Below are 25,709 nucleotides of genomic sequence, written 5' to 3' on the forward strand. Positions count from 1 at the left end.
GTTAGTGGTGATACAGAACCTTTGATATGGCAGGTTAGTGGAGTGACTCAGAACCTTTGATATGGCAGGTTAGTGGAGTGACTCAGAACCTTTGATATGGCAGGTTAGTGGAGTGACTCAGAACCTTTGATATGGCAGGTTAGTGGAGTGACTCAGAACCTTTGATATGGCAGGTTAGTGGAGTGATACAGAACCTTGGATATGGCAGGTTAGTGGTGATACAGAACCTTTGATATGGCAGGTTAGTGGTGTGATACAGAACCTTTGATATGGCAGGTTAGTGGTGTGATACAGAACCTTTGATATGGCAGGTTAGTGGAGTGATACTGAACCTTTGATATGGCAGGTTAGTGGAGTGATACAGAACCTTTGATATGGCAGGTTAGTGGAGTGATACAGAACCTTTGATATGGCAGGTTAGTGGTGATACAGAACCTTTGATATGGCAGGTTAGTGGAGTGATACAGAACCTTTGATATGGCAGGTTAGTGGTGATACAGAACCTTTGATTTGGCAGGTTAGTGGAGTGATACAGAACCATTGATATGGCAGGTTAGTGGAGTGATACAGAACCTTTGATATGGCAGGTTAGTGGAGTGATACAGAACCTTTGATATGGCAGGTTAGTGGTGATACAGAACCTTTGATATGGCAGGTTAGTGGAGTGACACAGAACCTTTGATATGGCAGGTTAGTGGTGATACAGAACCTTTGATGTGGCAGGTTAGTGGAGTGACACAGAACCTTTGATATGGCAGGTTAGTGGTGATACAGAACCTTTGATATGGCAGGTTAGTGGTGTGACACAGAACCTTTGATATGGCAGGTTAGTGGTGATACAGAACCTTTGATATGGCAGGTTAGTGGTGATACAGAACCTTTGATATGGCAGGTTAGTGGTGATACAGAACCTTTGATATGGCAGGTTAGTGGAGTGATACAGAACCTTTGATATGGCAGGTTAGTGGTGATAATGAACCTTTGATATGGCAGGTTAGTGGTGATAATGAACCTTTGACATGGCAGGTTAGTGGAGTGATACAGAACCTTTGATATGGCAGGTTAGTGGAGTGACACAGAACCTTTGATACGGCAGGTTAGTGGAGTGATACAGAACCTTTGATACGGCAGGTTAGTGGAGTGATACAGAACCTTTGATATGGCAGGTTAGTGGAGTGATACAGAACCTTTGATATGGCAGGTTAGTGGTGATACAGAACCTTTGATATGGCAGGTTAGTGGAGTGACACAGAACCTTTGATATGGCAGGTTAGTGGTGATACAGAACCTTTGATGTGGCAGGTTAGTGGAGTGACACAGAACCTTTGATATGGCAGGTTAGTGGTGATACAGAACCTTTGATATGGCAGGTTAGTGGTGTGACACAGAACCTTTGATATGGCAGGTTAGTGGTGATACAGAACCTTTGATATGGCAGGTTAGTGGTGATACAGAACCTTTGATATGGCAGGTTAGTGGAGTGACACAGAACCTTTGATATGGCAGGTTAGTGGAGTGATACAGAACCTTTGATATGGCAGGTTAGTGGTGATACAGAACCTTTGATATGGCAGGTTAGTGGAGTGATACAGAACCTTTGATATGTCAGGTTAGTGGAGTGATACAGAACCTTTGATATGGCAGGTTAGTGGTGATACAGAACCTTTGATATGGCAGGTTAGTGAAGTGATACAGAACCTTTGATATGGCAGGTTAGTGAAGTGATACAGAACATTTGATATGGCAGGTTAGTGGTGATACAGAACCTTTGATATGGCAGGTTAGTGGTGATACAGAACCTTTGATATGTCAGGTTAGTGGAGTAACAGAACCTTTGATATGTCAGGTTAGTGGAGTGATACAGAACCTTTGATATGTCAGGTTAGTGGTGTGACACAGAACCTTTGATATGGCAGGTTAGTGGAGTGATACAGAACCTTTGATATGGCAGGTTAGTGGAGTGATACAGAACCTTTGATATGGCAGGTTAGTGGTGATACAGAACCTTTGATATGGCAGGTTAGTGGTGTGATACAGAACCTTTGATATGGCAGGTTAGTGGAGTGATACAGAACCTTTGATATGGCAGGTTAGTGGAGTGATACTGAACCTTTGATATGGCAGGTTAGTGGAGTGATACAGAACCTTTGATATGGCAGGTTAGTGGAGTGATACAGAACCTTTGATATGGCAGGTTAGTGGTGATACAGAACCTTTGATATGGCAGGTTAGTGGTGATACAGAACCTTTGATATGGCAGGTTAGTGGTGATACAGAACCTTTGATATTTCAGGTTAGTGGAGTGATACAGAACCTTTGATATGGCAGGTTAGTGGAGTGATACAGAACCTTTGATATGGCAGGTTAGTGGAGTGATACAGAACCTTTGATATGGCAGGTTAGTGGAGTGATACAGAACCTTTGATATGGCAGGTTAGTGGAGTGATACAGAACCTTTGATATGGCAGGTTAGTGGTGATAATGAACCTTTGATATGGCAGGTTAGTGGTGATACAGAACCTTTGATATGGCAGGTTAGTGGAGTGATACAGAACCTTTGATATGGCAGGTTAGTGGTGTGATACAGAACCTTTGATATGGCAGGTTAGTGGAGTGATACAGAACCTTTGATATGGCAGGTTAGTGGTGATACAGAACCTTTGATATGGCAGGTTAGTGGAGTAACAGAACCTTTGATATGGCAGGTTAGTGGTGATACAGAACCTTTGATATGGCAGGTTAGTGGTGATACAGAACCTTTGATATGGCAGGTTAGTGGTGATAATGAACCTTTGATATGGCAGGTTAGTGGTGATACAGAACCTTTGATATGGCAGGTTAGTGGAGTGATACAGAACCTTTGATATGGCAGGTTAGTGGAGTGATACAGAACCTTTGATATGGCAGGTTAGTGGAGTGATACAGAACCTTTGATATGGCAGGTTAGTGGTGATACAGAACCATTGATATGGCAGGTTAGTGGAGTGATACAGAACCTTTGATATGGCAGGTTAGTGGAGTGATACAGAACCTTTGATATGGCAGGTTAGTGGAGTGATACAGAACCTTTGATATGGCAGGTTAGTGGAGTGATACAGAACCTTTGATATGGCAGGTTAGTGGTGATACAGAACCTTTGATATGGCAGGTTAGTGGTGATACAGAACCTTTGATATGGCAGGTTAGTGGTGATACAGAACCTTTGATATGGCAGGTTAGTGGAGATACAGAACCTTTGATATGGCAGGTTAGTGGAGTGATACAGAACCTTTGATATGGCAGGTTAGTGGTGATACAGAACCTTTGATATGGCAGGTTAGTGGAGTGACTCAGAACCTTTGATATGGCAGGTTAGTGGAGTGACTCAGAACCTTTGATATGGCAGGTTAGTGGAGTGATACAGAACCTTTGATATGGCAGGTTAGTGGAGTGATACAGAACCTTTGATATGGCAGGTTAGTGGTGATACAGAACCTTTGAAATGGCAGGTTAGTGGAGTGATACAGAACAATTGATATGGCAGGTTAGTGGTGATACAGAACCTTTGATATGGCAGGTTAGTGGAGTGATACAGAACCTTTGAAATGGCAGGTTAGTGGAGTGATACTGAACCTTTGATATGGCAGGTTAGTGGTGATGCAGAACCTTTGATATGGCAGGTTAGTGGAGTGATACAGAACCTTTTAAATGGCAGGTTAGTGGAGTGATACAGAACCTTTGATATGGCAGGTTAGTGGAGTGATACAGAACCTTTGATATGGCAGGTTAGTGGAGTGATACAGAACCTTTGATATGGCAGGTTAGTGGAGTGATACAGAACCTTTGATTTGGCAGGTTAGTGGAGTGATACAGAACCTTTGATATGGCAGGTTAGTGGAGTGATACAGAACCTTTGATATGGCAGGTTAGTGGTGATACAGAACCTTTGATATGGCAGGTTAGTGGTGATACAGAACCTTTGATATGGCAGGTTAGTGGAGTGATACAGAACCTTTGATATGGCAGGTTAGTGGTGATACAGAACCTTTGAAATGGCAGGTTAGTGGAGTGATACAGAACCTTTGATATGGCAGGTTAGTGGTGATACAGAACCTTTGATATGGCAGGTTAGTGGAGTGATACAGAACCTTTGATATGGCAGGTTAGTGGTGATACAGAACCTTTGATCTGGCAGGTTAGTGGAGTGATACAGAACCTTTGAAATGGCAGGTTAGTGGAGTGATACAGAACCTTTGATATGGCAGGTTAGTGGAGTGATACAGAACCTTTGATATGGCAGGTTAGTGGAGTGATACAGAACCTTTGATATGGCAGGTTAGTGGAGTGATACAGAACCTTTGATATGGCAGGTTAGTGGTGATACAGAACCTTTGATATGGCAGGTTAGTGGAGTGATACAGAACCTTTGATATGGCAGGTTAGTGGTGATACAGAACCTTTGATATGGCAGGTTAGTGGTGATACAGAACCTTTGATATGGCAGGTTAGTGGAGTGATACAGAACCATTGATATGGCAGGTTAGTGGTGATACAGAACCTTGTACTGTAGGGTTTCCCAATCCTGGTCCTTAGCACCCACAGCCCTAGTGCTACACACCGGATTCAAACTAAAGGCTTGACGATACATTGATTAGTTGAATCAAGTATGGTAGTGCTACGGGTTCCCAGGATTGGGAAACCCTGTAGTGCATGAGAACAGACTCTTCTCTCAGATAGATGATCTGTTCTCACACAGTTGGACTCTGGCTTGGGACCGTAGCTCAAATACAATCCCAACATTATAGACCATCTCTGACCAAACTACAACCAAAGTTGACCAGTTATGTCATTCCGTGAACAAAGCCATCCTGTTCTGTTCTGACCTCCCTGCTTCCCAGGTGGTTAAAGAGTAACCTTGTGATATAACATCTCCTGTGACATATTACTATTACACTGAGACACCAGGCTCAACGTAGGCTGACCAGGAGAGGACATCTGCCCTGAGCTCACTGATTTTAAAGGTACGTGGCAGGGGCTAGGGGAAAGTGCTGGGGGTTAGGGGGTAGTGGCTAGGGGAAAGTGCTGGGGTTAGGGCGTAGCGGCTAGGGGAACGTGCTGGGGGTTAGGGCGTAGTAGCTAGGGGAATGTGCTAGGGATTAGGGGGTAGTGGCTAGGGGAAGGTGCTGGGGGTTAGGGGGTAGTGGCTAGGGGAAAGTGCTGGGGGTTAGGGGGTAGTGGCTAGGGGAAAGTGCTGGGGGTGAGGGCATAGTGGCTAGGGGAATGTGCTGGGGGTGAGGGCATAGCGGCTAGGGGAACGTGCTGGGGGTTAGGGCGTAGCAGCTAGGGGAATGTGCTAGGGATTAGGGGGTAGTGGCTAGGGGAAGGTGCTAGGGGTTAGGGGGTAGTGGCTAGGGGAAGGTGCTGGGGGTTAGGGCATAGTGGCTAGGGGAAGGTGCTGGGGGTGAGGGCGTAGTGGCTAGGGGAGGGGCTGGGGGTTAGGGCGTAGTGGCTAGGGGAAGGTACTGGGGATTAGGGCGTAGTGGCTAGGGGAAGGTGCTGGGGGTTAGGGCGTAGTGGCTAGGGGAAGGTGCTGGGGATTAGGGCATAGTGGCTAGGGGAAGGTGCTGGGGGTGAGGGCGTAGTGGCTAGGGGAGGGGCTGGGGGTTAGGGCGTAGTGGCTAGGGGAAGGTACTGGGGATTAGGGCGTAGTGGCTAGGGGAAGGTGCTGGGGGTTAGGGCGTAGTGGCTAGGGGAAGGTGCTGGGGGTTAGGGCGTAGTGGCTAGGGGAAGATGCTGGGGATTAGGGGGTAGTGGCTAGGGGAAGGTGCTAGGGGTTAGGGGGTAGTGGCTAGGGGAAGGTGCTGGGGATTAGGGCGTAGTGGCTAGGGGAAGGTGCTGGGGGTTAGGGGGTAGTGGCTAGGGGAAGGTGCTAGGGGTTAGGGCGTAGTGGCTAGGGGAAAGTGCTGGGGGTTAGGGGGTAGTGGCTAGGGGAAAGTGCTGGGGGTTAGGGCGTAGCGGCTAGGGGAACGTGCTGGGGGTTAGGGGGTAGTGGCTAGGGGAAAGTGCTGGGGGTTAGGGGGTAGTGGCTAGGGGAAAGTGCTGGGGGTTAGGGGGTAGTGGCTAGGGGAAAGTGCTGGGGGTTAGGGCGTAATGGCTAGGGGAAAGTGCTGGGGGTTAGGGGGTAGTGGCTAGGGGAAAGTGCTGGGGGTTAGGGGGTAGTGGCTAGGGGAAAGTGCTGGGGGTTAGGGGGTAGTGGCTAGGGGAAAGTGCTGGGGGTTAGGGGGTAGTGGCTAGGGGAAAGTGCTGGGGGTTAGGGCGTAATGGCTAGGGGAAAGTGCTGGGGGTTAGGGGGTAGTGGCTAGGGGAAAGTGCTGGGGGTTAGGGGGTAGTGGCTAGGGGAAAGTGCTGGGGGTTAGGGGGTAGTGGCTAGGGGAAAGTGCTGGGGGTTAGGGGGTAGTGGCTAGGGGAAAGTGCTGGGGGTTAGGGGGTAGTGGCTAGGGGAAAGTGCTGGGGGTTAGGGCGTAATGGCTAGGGGAACGTGCTGGGGGTTAGGGCGTAGTAGCTAGGGGAATGTGCTAGGGATTAGGGGGTAGTGGCTAGGGGAAGGTGCTGGGGGTTAGGGGGTAGTGGCTAGGGGAAAGTGCTGGGGGTGAGGGCATAGTGGCTAGGGGAATGTGCTGGGGGTGAGGGCATAGTGGCTAGGGGAACGTGCTGGGGGTTAGGGCGTAGCAGCTAGGGGAATGTGCTAGGGATTAGGGGGTAGTGGCTAGGGGAAGGTGCTAGGGGTTAGGGGGTAGTGGCTAGGGGAAGGTGCTGGGGGTTAGGGCATAGTGGCTAGGGGAAGGTGCTGGGGGTGAGGGCGTAGTGGCTAGGGGAGGGGCTGGGGGTTAGGGCGTAGTGGCTAGGGGAAGGTACTGGGGATTAGGGCGTAGTGGCTAGGGGAAGGTGCTGGGGGTTAGGGCGTAGTGGCTAGGGGAAGGTGCTGGGGATTAGGGCATAGTGGCTAGGGGAAGGTGCTGGGGGTGAGGGCGTAGTGGCTAGGGGAGGGGCTGGGGGTTAGGGCGTAGTGGCTAGGGGAAGGTGCTGGGGATTAGGGTGTAGTGGCTAGGGGAAGGTGCTGGGGATTAGGGGGTAGTGGCTAGGGGAAGGTGCTGGGGGTTAGGGGGTAGTGGCTAGGGGAAGGTGCTGGGGGTTATGGCGTAGTGGCTAGGGGAATGTGCTGGGGATTAGGACGTAGTGGCTAGGGGAAGGTGCTGGGGATTAGGATGTAGTGGCTAGGGGAAGGTGCTGGGGATTAGGGGGTAGTGGCTAGGGGAAGATGCTAGGGATTAGGGCGTAGAGGCTAGGGGAAGGTGCTAGGGATTAGGGCGTAGCGGCTAGGGGAAGGTGCTAGGGATTAGGGCGTAGCGGCTAGGGGAATGTGCTGGGGATTATGGTGTAGTGGCTAGGGGAATGTGGTAGGGATTAGGGCGTAGTGGCTAGGGGAAGGTGCTGGGAATTAGGGCGTAGCGGCTAGGGGAGGTGCTGGGGGTTAAGGCGTAGCGGCTAGGGGAAGGTGCTGGGGGTTAGGGCGTAGTGGCTAGGGGAATGTGCTGGGGATTAGGGCGTAGCGGCTAGGGGAGGTGCTGGGGGTTAGGGCGTAGCGGCTAGGGGAAGGTGCTGGGGGTTAGGGCGTAGTGGCTAGTTGAAGGTGCTGGGGATTAGGGCGTAGTGGCTAGGGGAAGGTGCTGGGGATTAGGGGGTAGTGGCTAGGGGAAGGTGCTAGGGATTAGGGCGTAGTGGCTAGGGGAAGGTGCTGGAGATTAGGACGTAGTGGCTAGGGGAATGTGCTAGGGATTAGGACGTAGTGGCTAGGGGAAGGTGCTGGGGATTAGGGGGTTGTGGCTAGGGGAATGTGCTAGGGATTAGGACGTAGTGGCTAGGGGAAGGTGCTGGGGATTAGGAGGTAGTGGCTAGGGGAAGGTGCTAGGGATTAGGGCGTAGTGGCTAGGGGAAGGTGCTAGGGATTAGGGCGTAGTGGCTAGGGGAAGGTGCTGGGGGTTAGGGTGTAGTGGCTAGGGGAAGGTGCTGGGGATTAGGGCGTAGTGGCTAGGGGAATGTGCTAGGGATTAGGGCGTAGTGGCTAGGGGAAGGTGCTAGGGATTAGGGCGTAGTGGCTAGGGGAAGGTGCTAGGGATTAGGGCGTAGTGGCTAGGGGAAGGGGCTGGGGATTAGGACGTAGTGGCTAGGGGAATGAGCTAGGGATTAGGGTGTAGTGGCTAGGGGAAGGTGCTAGGGATTAGGGCGTAGTGGCTAGGGGAATGTGCTAGGGATTAGGTTGTAGTGGCTAGGGGAATGTGCTAGGGATTAGGGCGTAGTGGCTAGGGGAAGGTGCTGGGGGTTAGGACGTAGAGGCTAGGGGAAGGTGCTGGGGATTAGGGCGTAGTGGCTAGGGGAATGTGCTAGGGATTAGGGCGTAGTGGCTAGGGGAATGTGCTAGGGATTAGGGCGTAGTGGCTAGGGGAAGGTGCTAGGGATTAGGGCGTAGTGGCTAGGGGAAGGTGCTAGGGATTAGGGCGTAGTGGCTAGGGGAAGGTGCTAGGGATTAGGGCGTAGTGGCTAGGGGAATGTGCTAGGGATTAGGACGTAGTGGCTAGGGGAAGGTGCTGGGGATTAGGGGGTAGTGGCTAGGGGAAGGTGCTAGGGATTAGGGCGTAGCGGCTAGGGGAATGTGGTAGGGATTAGGACGTAGTGGCTAGGGGAAGGTGCTAGGGATTAGGGCGTAGCGGCTAGGGGAATGTGCTAGGGATTAGGACGTAGTGGCTAGGGGAAGGTGCTAGGGATTAGGGCGTAGCGGCTAGGGGAAGGTGCTAGGGATTAGGGCGTAGCGGCTAGGGGAAGGTGCTGGGGGTTAGGGCGTAGCGGCTAGGGGAATGTGCTGGGGATTATGGCGTAGCGGCTAGGGGAATGTGGTAGGGATTAGGGCGTAGCGGCTAGGGGAAGGTGCTGGGGATTAGGGTGTAGCGGCTAGGGGAGGTGCTGGGGGTTAGGGCGTAGCGGCTAGGGGAAGGTGCTGGGGGTTAGGGCGTAGTGGCTAGGGGAATGTGCTGGGGATTAGGGCGTAGTGGCTAGGGGAAGGTGCTGGGGATTAGGGCGTAGTGGCTAGGGGAAGGTGCTGGGGATTAGGGGGTAGTGGCTAGGGGAAGGTGCTAGGGATTAGGGGGTAGTGGCTAGGGGAAGGTGCTAGGGATTAGGGCGTAGTGGCTAGGGGAAGGTGCTGGGGATTAGGACGTAGTGGCTAGGGGAATGTGCTAGGGATTAGGACGTAGTGGCTAGGGGAAGGTGCTAGGGATTAGGACGTAGTGGCTAGGGGAAGGTGCTGGGGATTAGGGGGTAGTGGCTAGGGGAAGGTGCTAGGGATTAGGGCGTAGTGGCTAGGGGAAGGTGCTAGGAATTAGGGCGTAGTGGCTAGGGGAAGGTGCTGGGGGTTAGGGCGTAGTGGCTAGGGGAAGGTGCTGGGGATTCGGGCGTAGTGGCTAGGGGAATGTGCTAGGGATTAGGGCGTAGTGGCTAGGGGAAGGTGCTAGGGATTAGGGCGTAGTGGCTAGGGGAAGGTGCTAGGGATTAGGGCGTAGTGGCTAGGGGAAGGGGCTGGGGATTAGGACGTAGTGGCTAGGGGAAGGTGCTAGGGATTAGGGTGTAGTGGCTAGGGGAAGGTGCTAGGGATTAGGGCGTAGTGGCTAGGGGAATGTGCTAGGGATTAGGTTGTAGTGGCTAGGGGAATGTGCTAGGGATTAGGGCGTAGTGGCTAGGGGAAGGTGCTGGGGGTTAGGACGTAGAGGCTAGGGGAAGGTGCTGGGGATTAGGGCGTAGTGGCTAGGGGAATGTGCTAGGGATTAGGGCGTAGTGGCTAGGGGAATGTGCTAGGGATTAGGGCGTAGTGGCTAGGGGAAGGTGCTAGGGATTAGGGCGTAGTGGCTAGGGGAAGGTGCTAGGGATTAGGGCGTAGTGGCTAGGGGAATGTGCTAGGGATTAGGGCGTAGTGGCTAGGGGAATGTGCTAGGGATTAGGGCGTAGTGGCTAGGGGAATGTGCTAGGGATTAGGGCGTAGTGGCTAGGGGAAGGTGCTAGGGATTAGGACGTAGAGGCTAGGGGAATGTGCTAGGGATTAGGGCGTAGTGGCTAGGGGAATGTGCTAGGGATTAGGGTGTAGTGGCTAGGGGAAGGTGCTAGGGATTAGGGCGTAGTGGCTAGGGGAATTGTGCTAGGGATTAGGGCGTAGAGGCTAGGGGAATGTGCTAGGGATTAGGGCGTAGAGGCTAGGGGAATGTGCTAGGGATTAGGGCGTAGTGGCTAGGGGAATGTGCTGGGGATTAGGACGTAGTGGCTAGGGGAATGTGCTAGGGATTAGGGCGTAGTGGCTAAGGGAATGTGCTAGGGATTAGGGCGTAGTGGCTAGGAGAAGGTCCTGTGGATTAGTGCGTAGTGGCTAGGGGAATGTGCTGGGGATTAAGGTGTAGTGGCTGGGGATTAGGGCGTAGTGGCTAGGGGAAGGTGCTAGGGATTAGGGCGTAGTGGCTAGTGTTTAGGTAATAGGTGCATGTGGTTAGGGGTTAGAGTTACACATACCTTCCCAGGTGGCCTTGTGAAGACCCTGCCAGACAATATAGCAGTAGAGAAAGACAGCCAGGGAGTACTGGGAGATGGAGTTGGCTGCAGCAGAACCACTGAGACAGACAGAGACAGAGATTTATAAAGTCAAGTAGTACTGGGAGATGGAGTTGGCTGCAGCAGAACCACTGAGACAGACAGAGACAGAGATTTATAAAGTCAAGTAGCACTGGGAGATGGAGTTCGTTATTATAGAGCCACTGAGACGGACAGAAATAGATATATATACAGTACCAGTCCAAAGTTTGGACACACCTACTCATTCAAGGGTTTTTCTTTATTTTGACTATGATCTAATTCGTAGAATTATATATATATATTTTGTTACCTTTATTTAACTATGCAAGTGATTAAGAACAGATTCTTATTTACAATGATGGTCTAGGAACGGTGGGTTAACTGGTCTAGGAACAGTGGGTTAACTGGTCTATGAACAGTGGGTTAACTGGTCTAGGAACAGTGGGTTAACTGGTCTAGGAACAGTGGGTTAACTGGTCTAGGAACAGTGGGTTAACTGGTCTAGGAACAGTGGGTTAACTGGTCTAGGAACAGTGGGTTAACTGGTCTAGGAACGGTGGGTTAACTGGTCTAGGAACAGTGGGTTAACTGGTCTAGGAACAGTGGGTTAACTGGTCTAGGAACAGTGGGTTAACTGGTCTAGGAACGGTGGGTTAACTGGTCTAGGAACGGTGGGTTAACTGGTCTAGGAACGGTGGGTTAACTGCCTTGTTCAGGGGCAGAACTACAGATGTTTACCTTGTCAACTGGGGATTCGATACTGCAACCTTTCAGTTATTAGTCCAACGCTCTAACCGCTAGGCTACCTGCCGCCTCTAACCACTAGGCTACCTGACGCATGCCTAAGGCACGTTCACGCAGATGAGCAGGGACCCTGGGCATCTTTCTTTTGGTGTTTTCAGAGTCAGTAGAAAGGCCTCTTTAGTGTCCTAAGTTTTCATAACTGTGACTTTAATTGCCTACCGTCTGTAAGCTGTTAGTGTCTTAATGTATCTGGAGTACTTCTCATGTCTTATCCAGTGTCCATTGTGATTTTAAGTATGCTCTCTCTAATTCTCTCCTTCTCTCTTTCTTTCTCTCTCTCTGAGGACCTGAGCCCTAGGACCATACGTCAGGACTACCGGGCATGATGACTCCTTGCTGTCCCCAGTCCACCTGGCCTTGCTGCTGTTCCAGTTTCAACTGTTCTGCCTGCGGTTATGGAACCCCTACCTGTCCCAGACCTGCTGTTTTCAACTCTTAATGATCGGCTATGAAAAGCCAACTGACATTTATTCCTGATTATTATTTGACCATGCTTGTCATTTACGAAAATGTTTAACATCTTGGCCATGTTCTGTTATAATCTCCACCCGGCACAGCCAGAAGAGGACTGGCCACCCCTCATAGCCTGGTTCCTCTCTAGGTTTCTTCCTAGGGTTTGCCCTTTCTAGGTAGTTTTTCCTAGCCACCGTGCTTCTACACCTGCATTGCTTGCTGTTTGGGGTTTTAGGCCGAAGTTCTGTCACTGTTGACACCTTATCAAGAGATTGGTACGCTTGTAGAAAGAGATTCGTGGTTTGAGCAGCAAATTGCATCATGAAGTGACAGTTTGCTTTTTGAAAGTCCTATATCTTGAACTAGATTGCTGACATGAAAAATATTTTGGGCCTGTATCAACAGTGGACTGATGGATAAAAAAAAAAAAAAAAAAACGATAGCTATTGAGTTGGATGTTTCCTTTAAATAGACCTAAGACCTTTCTGAATCGGAAAGGAAAGGCAAGTTCTGAAAGTGCCCTGCTTAGAATCAGATTAAATTCTTTGCAAACAAGACACACTGGTTTGACATTGAATAAATAAGGTAAGATGAATATCCTGAGTAGATATTAAATAGAAACAAAGGGGATTTTACCACTGTAATCAGATGGAAATTATTCGATTATTGTCATTGAATTGACTAGACCACTAATTACATGTGTTACATGTGTAGTGTAGGCCTATGAACTGGGCAGCTAGTAGGCTATCGCTAATAGTAATGTTCTGGTCAGCCGACTAGCAACAAGCTCAGAAAAAAAATTGCCCAAACCTAGTTGCCAACCTCTGTTGAATATTTAACCAACAAGGCCCGAGGAGGTGTGGTATATGACCAATATCCCACGGCTAAGGACTGTTCTTACCCACGACACAGCGCAGAGTGCCTGGACACAGCCCTTAGCCGTGGAATATTGGCCATATATCACAAACCCCCCGAGGAGCCTTATCGCAATTATAAACTGGGCAGTAAAAACAAATGTTTTGTCATACCCGTGGTATACTGTCTGACATACCACGGCTTTCAGCCAATCAGAATTCAGGGCTCAAACCACCCAGTTTATAATGTCAATTCAATCACCCTCTTCGTCATCCTCCTCATCATCGTTTAGATCATTCAACGGTGCTAAACCTGAAGAAGTTAAATGATTTTGTTTCTCACCAGTGTGCTCTGAAGAGGGAACAACGATACAACATGGCAAACGGGATGGGACATTCGTTTCAATTGAATCACTACGTTTTAAATTCAGGTGTACCTATCAAAATATTGAAGGGCATATCAGATGGCCTGCTTTGCTCATATGAATAACACCAAGCATACGGTTGCCATAAGATTGAAATGAAAGACTAAAAACTATAAAATAGGAAATAAAAGACCCGTGGAAAAAAACTATAAAATAGCTCCACTACGGTGAAATGTAAATATTTAATGTATTAATTGAATGGTGATGACAGCCTTTCAGGAAATACATTTAAATCATGTTTTAATGGGATTTTCTCTACCCTGCTCCATGAATTCAATTTCAAATATGGCTCCCAGTGTGGCTAGTCCTGGGGGGGGGGGGGGGGGGGTATTATGTATTTGGCAGTTCGTTCTCTGTATGTTCCTAGCCTAGATCCAGAGTTGGAGACCACTGGTATCTACACTATAGTATTTATGACTCACGCTGCACCTCGGTCCAGAGTTGGAGGCCTTTGGTATCTACATTGAATGTATAGTATTTATGACTCACGCTACGCCCAGGTCCAGCACAGAGAGGAAGATGTAGTTGATGAGAGCATTGAGAATGTTCCCCACCACTCCTACGATCACCGTAGGCCAGATGATACCCTGTAGAACAAAACACAACATTATCTATAGACCCACCACTCCTACTATCACCGTAGGCCAGATGATACCCTGTAGAACAAAACACAACATTATCTATAGACCCACCACTCCTACGATCACCGTAGGCCAGATGATACCCTGTAGAACAAAACACAACATTATCTATAGACCCACCACTCCTACGATCACCGTAGGCCAGATGATACCCTGTAGAACAAAACACAACATTATCTATAGACCCACCACTCCTACGATCACCGTAGGCCAGATGATACCCTGTAGAACAAAACACAACATTATCTATAGACCCACCACTCCTACGATCACCGTAGGCCAGATGATACCCTGTAGAACAAAACACAACATTATCTATAGACCCACCACTCCTACGATCACCGTAGGCCAGATGATACCCTGTAGAACAAAACACAACATTATCTATAGACCCACCACTCCTATTACCACTGTAGGGCCAGATGGTGTTATCTATAGACCCACCACTCCTACGATCACCGTAGGCCAGATGATACCCTGTAGAACAAAACACAACATTATCTATAGACCCACCACTCCTACTATCACCGTAGGCCAGATGATACCCTGTAGAACAAAACACAACATTATCTATAGACCCACCACTCCTACGATCACCGTAGGCCAGATGATACCCTGTAGAACAAAACACAACATTATCTATAGACCCACCACTCCTACTATCACCGTAGGCCAGATGATACCCTGTAGAACAAAACACAACATTATCTATAGACCCACCACTCCTACGATCACCGTAGGCCAGATGATACCCTGTAGAACAAAACACAACATTATCTATAGACCCACCACTCCTACTACCACTGTAGGCCAGATGATACCCTGTAGAACAAAACACAACATTATCTATAGACCCACCACTCCTACTATCACCGTAGGCCAGATGATACCCTGTAAAACAAAACACAACATTATCTATAGACCCACCACTCCTATTACCACTGTAGGGCCAGATGGTGTTATCTATAGACCCACCACTCCTACTATCACCGTAGGCCAGATGATACCCTGTAGAACAAAACACAACATTATCTATAGACCCACCACTCCTATTACTACAGTAGGGCCAGATGGTGTTATCTATAGACCCACCACTCCTACTATCACCGTAGGCCAGATGATACCCTGTAGAACAAAACACGACATTATCTATAGACCCACCACTCCTACTATCACCGTAGGCCAGATGATACCCTGTAGAACAAAACACAACATTATCTATAGACCCACCACTCCTACTATCACCGTAGGCCAGATGGTGTTATCTATAGACCCACCACTCCTACTATCACCGTAGGCCAGATGATACCCTGTAGAACAAAACACAACATTATCTATAGACCCACCACTCCTACTATCACCGTAGGCCAGATGATACCCTGTAGAACAAAACACAACATTATCTATAGACCCACCACTCCTACTACCACTGTAGGCCAGATGATACCCTGTAGAACAAAACACAACATTATCTATAGACCCACCACTCCTACTATCACCGTAGGCCAGATGATACCCTGTAGAACAAAACACAACATTATCTATAGACCCACCACTCCTATTACTACAGTAGGGCCAGATGGTGTTATCTATAGACCCACCACTCCTACTATCACCGTAGGCCAGATGATACCCTGTAGAACAAAACACAACATTATCTATAGACCCACCACTCCTACTATCACCGTAGGCCAGATGATACCCTGTAGAACAAAACACAACATTATCTATAGACCCACCACTCCTACTATCACCGTAGGCCAGATGATACCCTGTAGAACAAAACACAACATTATCTATAGACCCACCACTCCTACGATCACCGTAGGCCAGATGATACCCTGTAGAACAAAACACAACATTATCTATAGACCCACCACTCCTACTACCACTGTAGGCCAGATGATACCCTGTAGAACAAAACACAACATTATCTATAGACCCACCACTCCTACTATCACCGTAGGCCAGATGATACCCTGTAGAACAAAACACAACATTATCTATAGACCCACCACTCCTATTACTACAGTAGGGCCAGATGGTGTTATCTATAGACCCACCACTCCTACTATCACCGTAGGCCAGATGATACCCTGTAGAACAAAACACGACATTATCTATAGACCCACCACTCCTACTATCACCGTAGGCCAGATGATACCCTGTAGAACAAAACACAACATTATCTATAGACCCACCACTCCTACTATCACTGTAGGCCAGATGATACCCTGTAGAACAAAACACAACATTATCTATAGACCCACCACTCCTACTATCACCGTAGGCCAGATGATACCCTGTAGAACAAAACACAACATTATCTATAGACCCACCACTCCTACTACCACTGTAGGCCAGATGATACCCTGTAGAACAAAACACAACATTATCTATAGACCCACCACTCCTACTATCACCGTAGGCCAGATGATACCCTGTAGAACAAAACACAACATTATCTATAGACCCACCACTCCTATTACTACAGTAGGGCCAGATGGTGTTATCTATAGACCCACCACTCCTACTATCACCGTAGGCCAGATGATACCCTGTAGAACAAAACACAACATTATCTATAGACCCACCACTCCTACTATCACCGTAGGCCAGATGATACCCTGTAGAACAAAACACAACATTATCTATAGACCCACCACTCCTACTATCACCGTAGGCCAGATGATACCCTGTGGAACAAAACACAACATTATCTATAGACCCACCACTCCTACTATCACCGTAGGCCAGATGATACCCTGTAGAACAAAACACAACATTATCTATAGACCCACCACTCCTATTACTACAGTAGGGCCAGATGGTGTTATCTATAGACCCACCACTCCTACTATCACCGTAGGCCAGATGATACCCTGTAGAACAAAACACAACATTATCTATAGACCCACCACTCCTACGATCACCGTAGGCCAGATGATACCCTGTAGAACAAAACACAACATTATCTATAGACCCACCACTCCTACTATCACCGTAGGCCAGATGATACCCTGTAGAACAAAACACAACATTATCTATAGACCCACCACTCCTACGATCACCGTAGGCCAGATGATACCCTGTAGAACAAAACACAACCTTATCTATAGACCCACCACTCCTACTACCACTGTAGGCCAGATGATACCCTGTAGAACAAAACACAACATTATCTATAGACCCACCACTCCTACTATCACCGTAGGCCAGATGATACCCTGTAGAACAAAACACAACATTATCTATAGACCCACCACTCCTATTACTACAGTAGGGCCAGATGGTGTTATCTATAGACCCACCACTCCTACTATCACCGTAGGCCAGATGATACCCTGTAGAACAAAACACGACATTATCTATAGACCCACCACTCCTACTATCACCGTAGGCCAGATGATACCCTGTAGAACAAAACACAACATTATCTATAGACCCACCACTCCTACTATCACCGTAGGCCAGATGATACCCTGTAGAACAAAACACAACATTATCTATAGACCCACCACTCCTACTATCACCGTAGGCCAGATGATACCCTGTAGAACAAAACACAACATTATCTATAGACCCACCACTCCTACTATCACCGTAGGCCAGATGATACCCTGTAGAACAAAACACAACATTATCTATAGACCCACCACTCCTACTACCACTGTAGGCCAGATGATACCCTGTAGAACAAAACACAACATTATCTATAGACCCACCACTCCTACTATCACCGTAGGCCAGATGATACCCTGTAGAACAAAACACAACATTATCTATAGACCCACCACTCCTATTACTACAGTAGGGCCAGATGGTGTTATCTATAGACCCACCACTCCTACTATCACCGTAGGCCAGATGATACCCTGTAGAACAAAACACAACATTATCTATAGACCCACAACTCCTACTATCACCGTAGGCCAGATGATACCCTGTAGAACAAAACACAACATTATCTATAGACCCACCACTCCTACTATCACCGTAGGCCAGATGATACCCTGTAGAACAAAACACAACATTATCTATAGACCCACCACTCCTACTATCACCGTAGGCCAGATGATACCCTGTAGAACAAAACACAACATTATCTATAGACCCACCACTCCTATTACTACAGTAGGGCCAGATGGTGTTATCTATAGACCCACCACTCCTACTATCACCGTAGGCCAGATGATACCCTGTAGAACAAAACACAACATTATCTATAGACCCACCACTCCTACGATCACCGTAGGCCAGATGATACCCTGTAGAACAAAACACAACATTATCTATAGACCCACCACTCCTACTATCACCGTAGGCCAGATGATACCCTGTAGAACAAAACACAACATTATCTATAGACCCACCACTCCTACTATCACCGTAGGCCAGATGATACCCTGTAGAACAAAACACAACATTATCTATAGACCCACCACTCCTACTATCACCGTAGGCCAGATGATACCCTGTAGAACAAAACACAACATTATCTATAGACCCACCACTCCTACTACCACTGTAGGCCAGATGATACCCTGTAGAACAAAACACAACATTATCTATAGACCCACCACTCCTACTATCACCGTAGGCCAGATGATACCCTGTAGAACAAAACACAACATTATCTATAGACCCACCACTCCTATTACTACAGTAGGGCCAGATGGTGTTATCTATAGACCCACCACTCCTACTATCACCGTAGGCCAGATGATACCCTGTAGAACAAAACACAACATTATCTATAGACCCACCACTCCTACTATCACCGTAGGCCAGATGATACCCTGTAGAACAAAACACAACATTATCTATAGACCCACCACTCCTACTATCACCGTAGGCCAGATGATACCCTGTAGAACAAAACACAACATTATCTATAGACCCACCACTCCTACTATCACCGTAGGCCAGATGATACCCTGTAGAACAAAACACAACATTATCTATAGACCCACCACTCCTATTACTACAGTAGGGCCAGATGGTGTTATCTATAGACCCACCACTCCTACTATCACCGTAGGCCAGATGATACCCTGTAGAACAAAACACAACATTATCTATAGACCCACCACTCCTACGATCACCGTAGGCCAGATGATACCCTGTAGAACAAAACACAACATTATCTATAGACCCACCACTCCTACTATCACCGTAGGCCAGATGATACCCTGTAGAACAAAACACAACATTATCTATAGACCCACCACTCCTACGATCACCGTAGACCAGATGATACCCTGTAGAACAAAACACAACATTATCTATAGACCCACCACTCCTACTACCACTGTAGGCCAGATGATACCCTGTAGAACAAAACACAACATTATCTATAGACCCACCACTCCTACTATCACCGTAGGCCAGATGATACCCTGTAGAACAAAACACAACATTATCTATAGACCCACCACTCCTATTACTACAGTAGGGCCAGATGGTGTTATCTATAGACCCACCACTCCTACTATCACCGTAGGCCAGATGATACCCTGTAGAACAAAACACGACATTATCTATAGACCCACCACTCCTACTATCACCGTAGGCCAGATGATACCCTGTAGAACAAAACACAACATTATCTATAGACCCACCACTCCTACTATCACCGTAGGCCAGATGATACCCTGTAGAACAAAACACAACATTATCTATAGACCCACCACTCCTACTATCACCGTAGGCCAGATGATACCCTGTAGAACAAAACACAACATTATCTATAGACCCACCACTCCTATTACTACAGTAGGGCCAGATGGTGTTATCTATAGACCCACCACTCCTACTATCACCGTAGGCCAGATGATACCCTGTAGAACAAAACACAACATTATCTATAGACCCACCACTCCTACTATCACCGTAGGCCAGATGATACCCTGTAGAACAAAACACAACATTATCTATAGACCCACCACTCCTACTATCACCGTAGGCCAGATGATACCCTGTAGAACAAAACACAACATTATCTATAGACCCACCACTCCTACTATCACCGTAGGCCAGATGATACCCTGTAGAACAAAACACAACATTATCTATAGACCCACCACTCCTATTACTACAGTAGGGCCAGATGGTGTTATCTATAGACCCACCACTCCTACTATCACCGTAGGCCAGATGATACCCTGTAGAACAAAACACAACATTATCTATAGACCCACCACTCCTACGATCACCGTAGGCCAGATGATACCCTGTAGAACAAAACACAACATTATCTATAGACCCACCACTCCTACTATCACCGTAGGCCAGATGATACCCTGTAGAACAAAACACAACATTATCTATAGACCCACCACTCCTACGATCACCGTAGGCCAGATGATACCCTGTAGAACAAAACACAACATTATCTATAGACCCACCACTCCTACTACCACTGTAGGCCAGATGATACCCTGTAGAACAAAACACAACATTATCTAAAGACCCACCACTCCTACTATCACCGTAGGCCAGATGATACCCTGTAGAACAAAACACAACATTATCTATAGACCCACCACTCCTATTACTACAGTAGGGCCAGATGGTGTTATCTATAGACCCACCACTCCTACTATCACCGTAGGCCAGATGATACCCTGTAGAACAAAACACGACATTATCTATAGACCCACCACTCCTACTATCACCGTAGGCCAGATGATACCCTGTAGAACAAAACACAACATTATCTATAGACCCACCACTCCTACTATCACCGTAGGCCAGATGATACCCTGTAGAACAAAACACAACATTATCTATAGACCCACCACTCCTACTATCACCGTAGGCCAGATGATACCCTGTAGAACAAAACACAACATTATCTATAGACCCACCACTCCTACTATCACCGTAGGCCAGATGATACCCTGTAGAACAAAACACAACATTATCTATAGACCCACCACTCCTACTATCACCGTAGGCCAGATGATACCCTGTAGAACAAAACACAACATTATCTATAGACCCACCACTCCTATTACTACAGTAGGGCCAGATGGTGTTATCTATAGACCCACCACTCCTACTATCACCGTAGGCCAGATGATACCCTGTAGAACAAAACACAACATTATCTATAGACCCACCACTCCTACGATCACCGTAGGCCAGATGATACCCTGTAGAACAAAACACAACATTATCTATAGACCCACCACTCCTACTATCACCGTAGGCCAGATGATACCCTGTAGAACAAAACACAACATTATCTATAGACCCACCACTCCTACGATCACCGTAGGCCAGATGATACCCTGTAGAACAAAACACAACATTATCTATAGACCCACCACTCCTACTACCACTGTAGGCCAGATGATACCCTGTAGAACAAAACACAACATTATCTATAGACCCACCACTCCTACTATCACCGTAGGCCAGATGATACCCTGTAGAACAAAACACAACATTATCTATAGACCCACCACTCCTATTACTACAGTAGGGCCAGATGGTGTTATCTATAGACCCACCACTCCTACTATCACCGTAGGCCAGATGATACCCTGTAGAACAAAACACGACATTATCTATAGACCCACCACTCCTACTATCACCGTAGGCCAGATGATACCCTGTAGAACAAAACACAACATTATCTATAGACCCACCACTCCTACTATCACCGTAGGCCAGATGATACCCTGTAGAACAAAACACAACATTATCTATAGACCCACCACTCCTACTATCACCGTAGGCCAGATGATACCCTGTAGAACAAAACACAACATTATCTATAGACCCACCACTCCTATTACTACAGTAGGGCCAGATGGTGTTATCTATAGACCCACCACTCCTACTATCACCGTAGGCCAGATGATACCCTGTAGAACAAAACACAACATTATCTATAGACCCACCACTCCTACTATCACCGTAGGCCAGATGATACCCTGTAGAACAAAACACAACATTATCTATAGACCCACCACTCCTACTATCACCGTAGGCCAGATGATACCCTGTAGAACAAAACACAACATTATCTATAGACCCACCACTCCTACTATCACCGTAGGCCAGATGATACCCTGTAGAACAAAACACAACATTATCTATAGACCCACCACTCCTATTACTACAGTAGGGCCAGATGGTGTTATCTATAGACCCACCACTCCTACTATCACCGTAGGCCAGATGATACCCTGTAGAACAAAACACAACATTATCTATAGACCCACCACTCCTACGATCACCGTAGGCCAGATGATACCCTGTAGAACAAAACACAACATTATCTATAGACCCACCACTCCTACTATCACCGTAGGCCAGATGATACCCTGTAGAACAAAACACAACATTATCTATAGACCCACCACTCCTACGATCACCGTAGGCCAGATGATACCCTGTAGAACAAAACACAACATTATCTATAGACCCACCACTCCTACTACCACTGTAGGCCAGATGATACCCTGTAGAACAAAACACAACATTATCTATAGACCCACCACTCCTACTATCACCGTAGGCCAGATGATACCCTGTAGAACAAAACACAACATTATCTATAGACCCACCACTCCTATTACTACAGTAGGGCCAGATGGTGTTATCTATAGACCCACCACTCCTACTATCACCGTAGGCCAGATGATACCCTGTAGAACAAAACACGACATTATCTATAGACCCACCACTCCTACTATCACCGTAGGCCAGATGATACCCTGTAGAACAAAACACAACATTATCTATAGACCCACCACTCCTACTATCACCGTAGGCCAGATGATACCCTGTAGAACAAAACACAACATTATCTATAGACCCACCACTCCTACTATCACCGTAGGCCAGATGATGCCCTGTAGAACAAAACACAACATTATCTATAGACCCACCACTCCTACTATCACCGTAGGCCAGATGATACCCTGTAGAACAAAACACAACATTATCTATAGACCCACCACTCCTACTACCACTGTAGGCCAGATGATACCCTGTAGAACAAAACACAACATTATCTATAGACCCACCACTCCTACTATCACCGTAGGCCAGATGATACCCTGTAGAACAAAACACAACATTATCTATAGACCCACCACTCCTATTACTACAGTAGGGCCAGATGGTGTTATCTATAGACCCACCACTCCTACTATCACCGTAGGCCAGATGATACCCTGTAGAACAAAACACAACATTATCTATAGACCCACCACTCCTACTATCACCGTAGGCCAGATGATACCCTGTAGAACAAAACACAACATTATCTATAGACCCACCACTCCTACTATCACCGTAGGCCAGATGATACCCTGTAGAACAAAACACAACATTATCTATAGACCCACCACTCCTATTACTACAGTAGGGCCAGATGGTGTTATCTATAGACCCACCACTCCTACTATCACCGTAGGCCAGATGATACCCTGTAGAACAAAACACAACATTATCTATAGACCCACCACTCCTACGATCACCGTAGGCCAGATGATACCCTGTAGAACAAAACACAACATTATCTATAGACCCACCACTCCTATTACCACTGTAGGGCTAGATGTTATCTATAGACCCACCACTCCTATTACCACTGTAGGGCCAGATGGTGTTATCTATAGACCCACCACTCCTATTACCACTGTAGGGCCAGATGGTGTTACCTATAGACCCACCACTCCTATTACCACTGTAGGGCCAGATGGTGTTATCTATAGACCCACCACTCCTATTACCACTGTAGGGCCAGATGTTACCTATAGACCCACCACTCCTATTACCACTGTAGGGCCAGATGTTATCTATAGACCCACCACTCCTATTACCACTGTAGGGCTAGATGTTATCTATAGACCCACCACTCCTATTACCACTGTAGGGCTAGATGGTGTTATCTATAGACCCACCACTCCTATTACCACTGTAGGGCTAGATGGTGTTATCTATAGACCCACCACTCCTATTACCACTGTAGGGCCAGATGGTGTTATCTATAGACCCACCACTCAATGCATTACAGATAGAGAGACCTGTCAGTTGTCCAGAACAAAATATTTTCTAAAGACCTGTCCTGATCAATACATTATCAGCCTCCAGTATTTATGCTGCAGTAGTTTATGTGTCGGGGGGCTAGGGTCAGTTTGTTATATCTGGAGTACTTCTCCTGTCTTATCCGGTGTCCTGTGTGAATTTAAATATGCTCCCTCTAATAATCTCTCTCCCTCTCTCCCTACCTGAGTATTGAGCCATAGGACCATGTCTCAGGACTACCTGGCCTGATGACTCCTTGCTGTCCCCAGTCCACCTGGTCAACTGTTCTGCCTGCGGCTATGGAACCCTGACCTGTTCACCGGACGTGCTACCTGTCCCGGACTTGCTGTTTTCAACTCTCTAGAGACTGCAGGAGCGGTAGAGATACTCTTAATGATCGGCTATGAAAAGCCAACTGACATTTACTCCTGAGGAACTGACCTGTTGCACCCTCTACAACTACTGTGCTCATTATTATTTGACCATGCTGGTCATTTATGAACATTTTAACATCTTGGCCATGTTCTGTTATAATATCCAACTGGCACAGCCAGAAGAGGACTGGCCACCCCTCAGAGCCTGGTTCCTCTCTAGGTTTCTTCCTAGTTTCCAACCCTTCTAGGGAGTTTTTCCTAGCCACCGTGCTTCTACACCTGCATTGCTTGCTGTTTGGGGTTTTAGGCTGGGTTTCTGTACAGCACTTTGAGATATCAGCTGATGAAAGAAGGGCTATATAAATATATTTGATTGATTGATTACCTAAAGACCTGTCCTGATCATTAAAGCATCTAAAAACCTGTTCTGATCAATACATTATCTAAAGACCTGTCCTTCTGATCAATACATTATCTAAAGACCTGTCCTGATCAATACATTATCTAAAGACCTGTCCTGATCAATACATTATCTAAAGACCTGTCCTTCTGATCAATACATTATCTAAAGACCTGTCCTGATCAATACATTATCTAAAGACCTGTCCTGGTCAATACATTATCTAAAGACCTGTCCTGATCAATACATTATCTAAAGACCTGTTCTTCTGATCAATACATTATCTAAAGACCTGTCCTTCTGATCAATACATTATCTAAAGACCTGTCCTTCTGATGAATACATTATCTAAAGACCTGTCCTGATCAATACATTATCTAAAGACCTGTCCTGATCAATACATTATCTAAAGACCTGTCCTGATCAATACATTATCTAAAGACCTGTCCTTCTGATCAATACATTATCTAAAGACCTGTCCTTCTGATCAATACATTATCTAAAGACCTGTCCTTCTGATCAATACATTATCTAAAGACCTGTCCTGATCAATACATTATCTAAAGACCTGTCCTGATCAATACATTATCTAAAGACCTGTCCTGATCAATACATTATCTAAAGACCTGTTCTTCTGATCAATACATTATATAAAGACCTGTCCTTCTGATCAATACATTATCTAAAGACCTGTCCTGATCAATACATTATCTAAAGACCTGTCCTGATCAATACATTATCTAAAGACCTGTCCTGATCAATACATTATCTAAAGACCTGTCCTGATCAATACATTATCTAAAGACCTGTCCTTCTGATCAATACATTATCTAAAGACCTGTTCTTCTGATCAATACATTATCTAAAGACCTGTCCTGATCAATACATCATCTAAAGATCTGTTCTTCTGATCAAAACATTATCTAAAGACCTGTCCTTCTGATCAATACATTATCTAAAGACCTGTCCTTCTGATCAATACATTATCTAAAGACCTGTCCTTCTGATCAAAACATTATCTAAAGACCTGTCCTTCTGATCAATACATTATCTAAAGACCTGTC

General features: G+C 46.9%; 1 protein-coding gene across 1 annotated transcript in view; it reads right to left on the bottom strand.

Annotated features, from left to right (window-relative positions):
- slc47a2.1 (solute carrier family 47 member 2, tandem duplicate 1) overlaps positions 1-25,709 on the bottom strand; it is a 60,473-nt gene that overhangs the window by 19,624 nt on the left and 15,140 nt on the right. Inside the window, exons 7-8 of the mRNA XM_055941390.1 lie at positions 13,673-13,770; positions 10,588-10,685 (exon numbers count right to left, since the gene is read on the bottom strand). Of these exons, the coding sequence (XP_055797365.1) occupies positions 10,588-10,685; positions 13,673-13,770 (196 nt within the window). The remainder of the gene's footprint in view (positions 1-10,587; positions 10,686-13,672; positions 13,771-25,709) is intronic.

This window comes from Salvelinus fontinalis, chromosome 13 (genome assembly GCF_029448725.1).
Source record: "Salvelinus fontinalis isolate EN_2023a chromosome 13, ASM2944872v1, whole genome shotgun sequence".
In the NCBI taxonomy this organism is placed as follows: Eukaryota; Metazoa; Chordata; class Actinopteri; order Salmoniformes; family Salmonidae; genus Salvelinus; species Salvelinus fontinalis.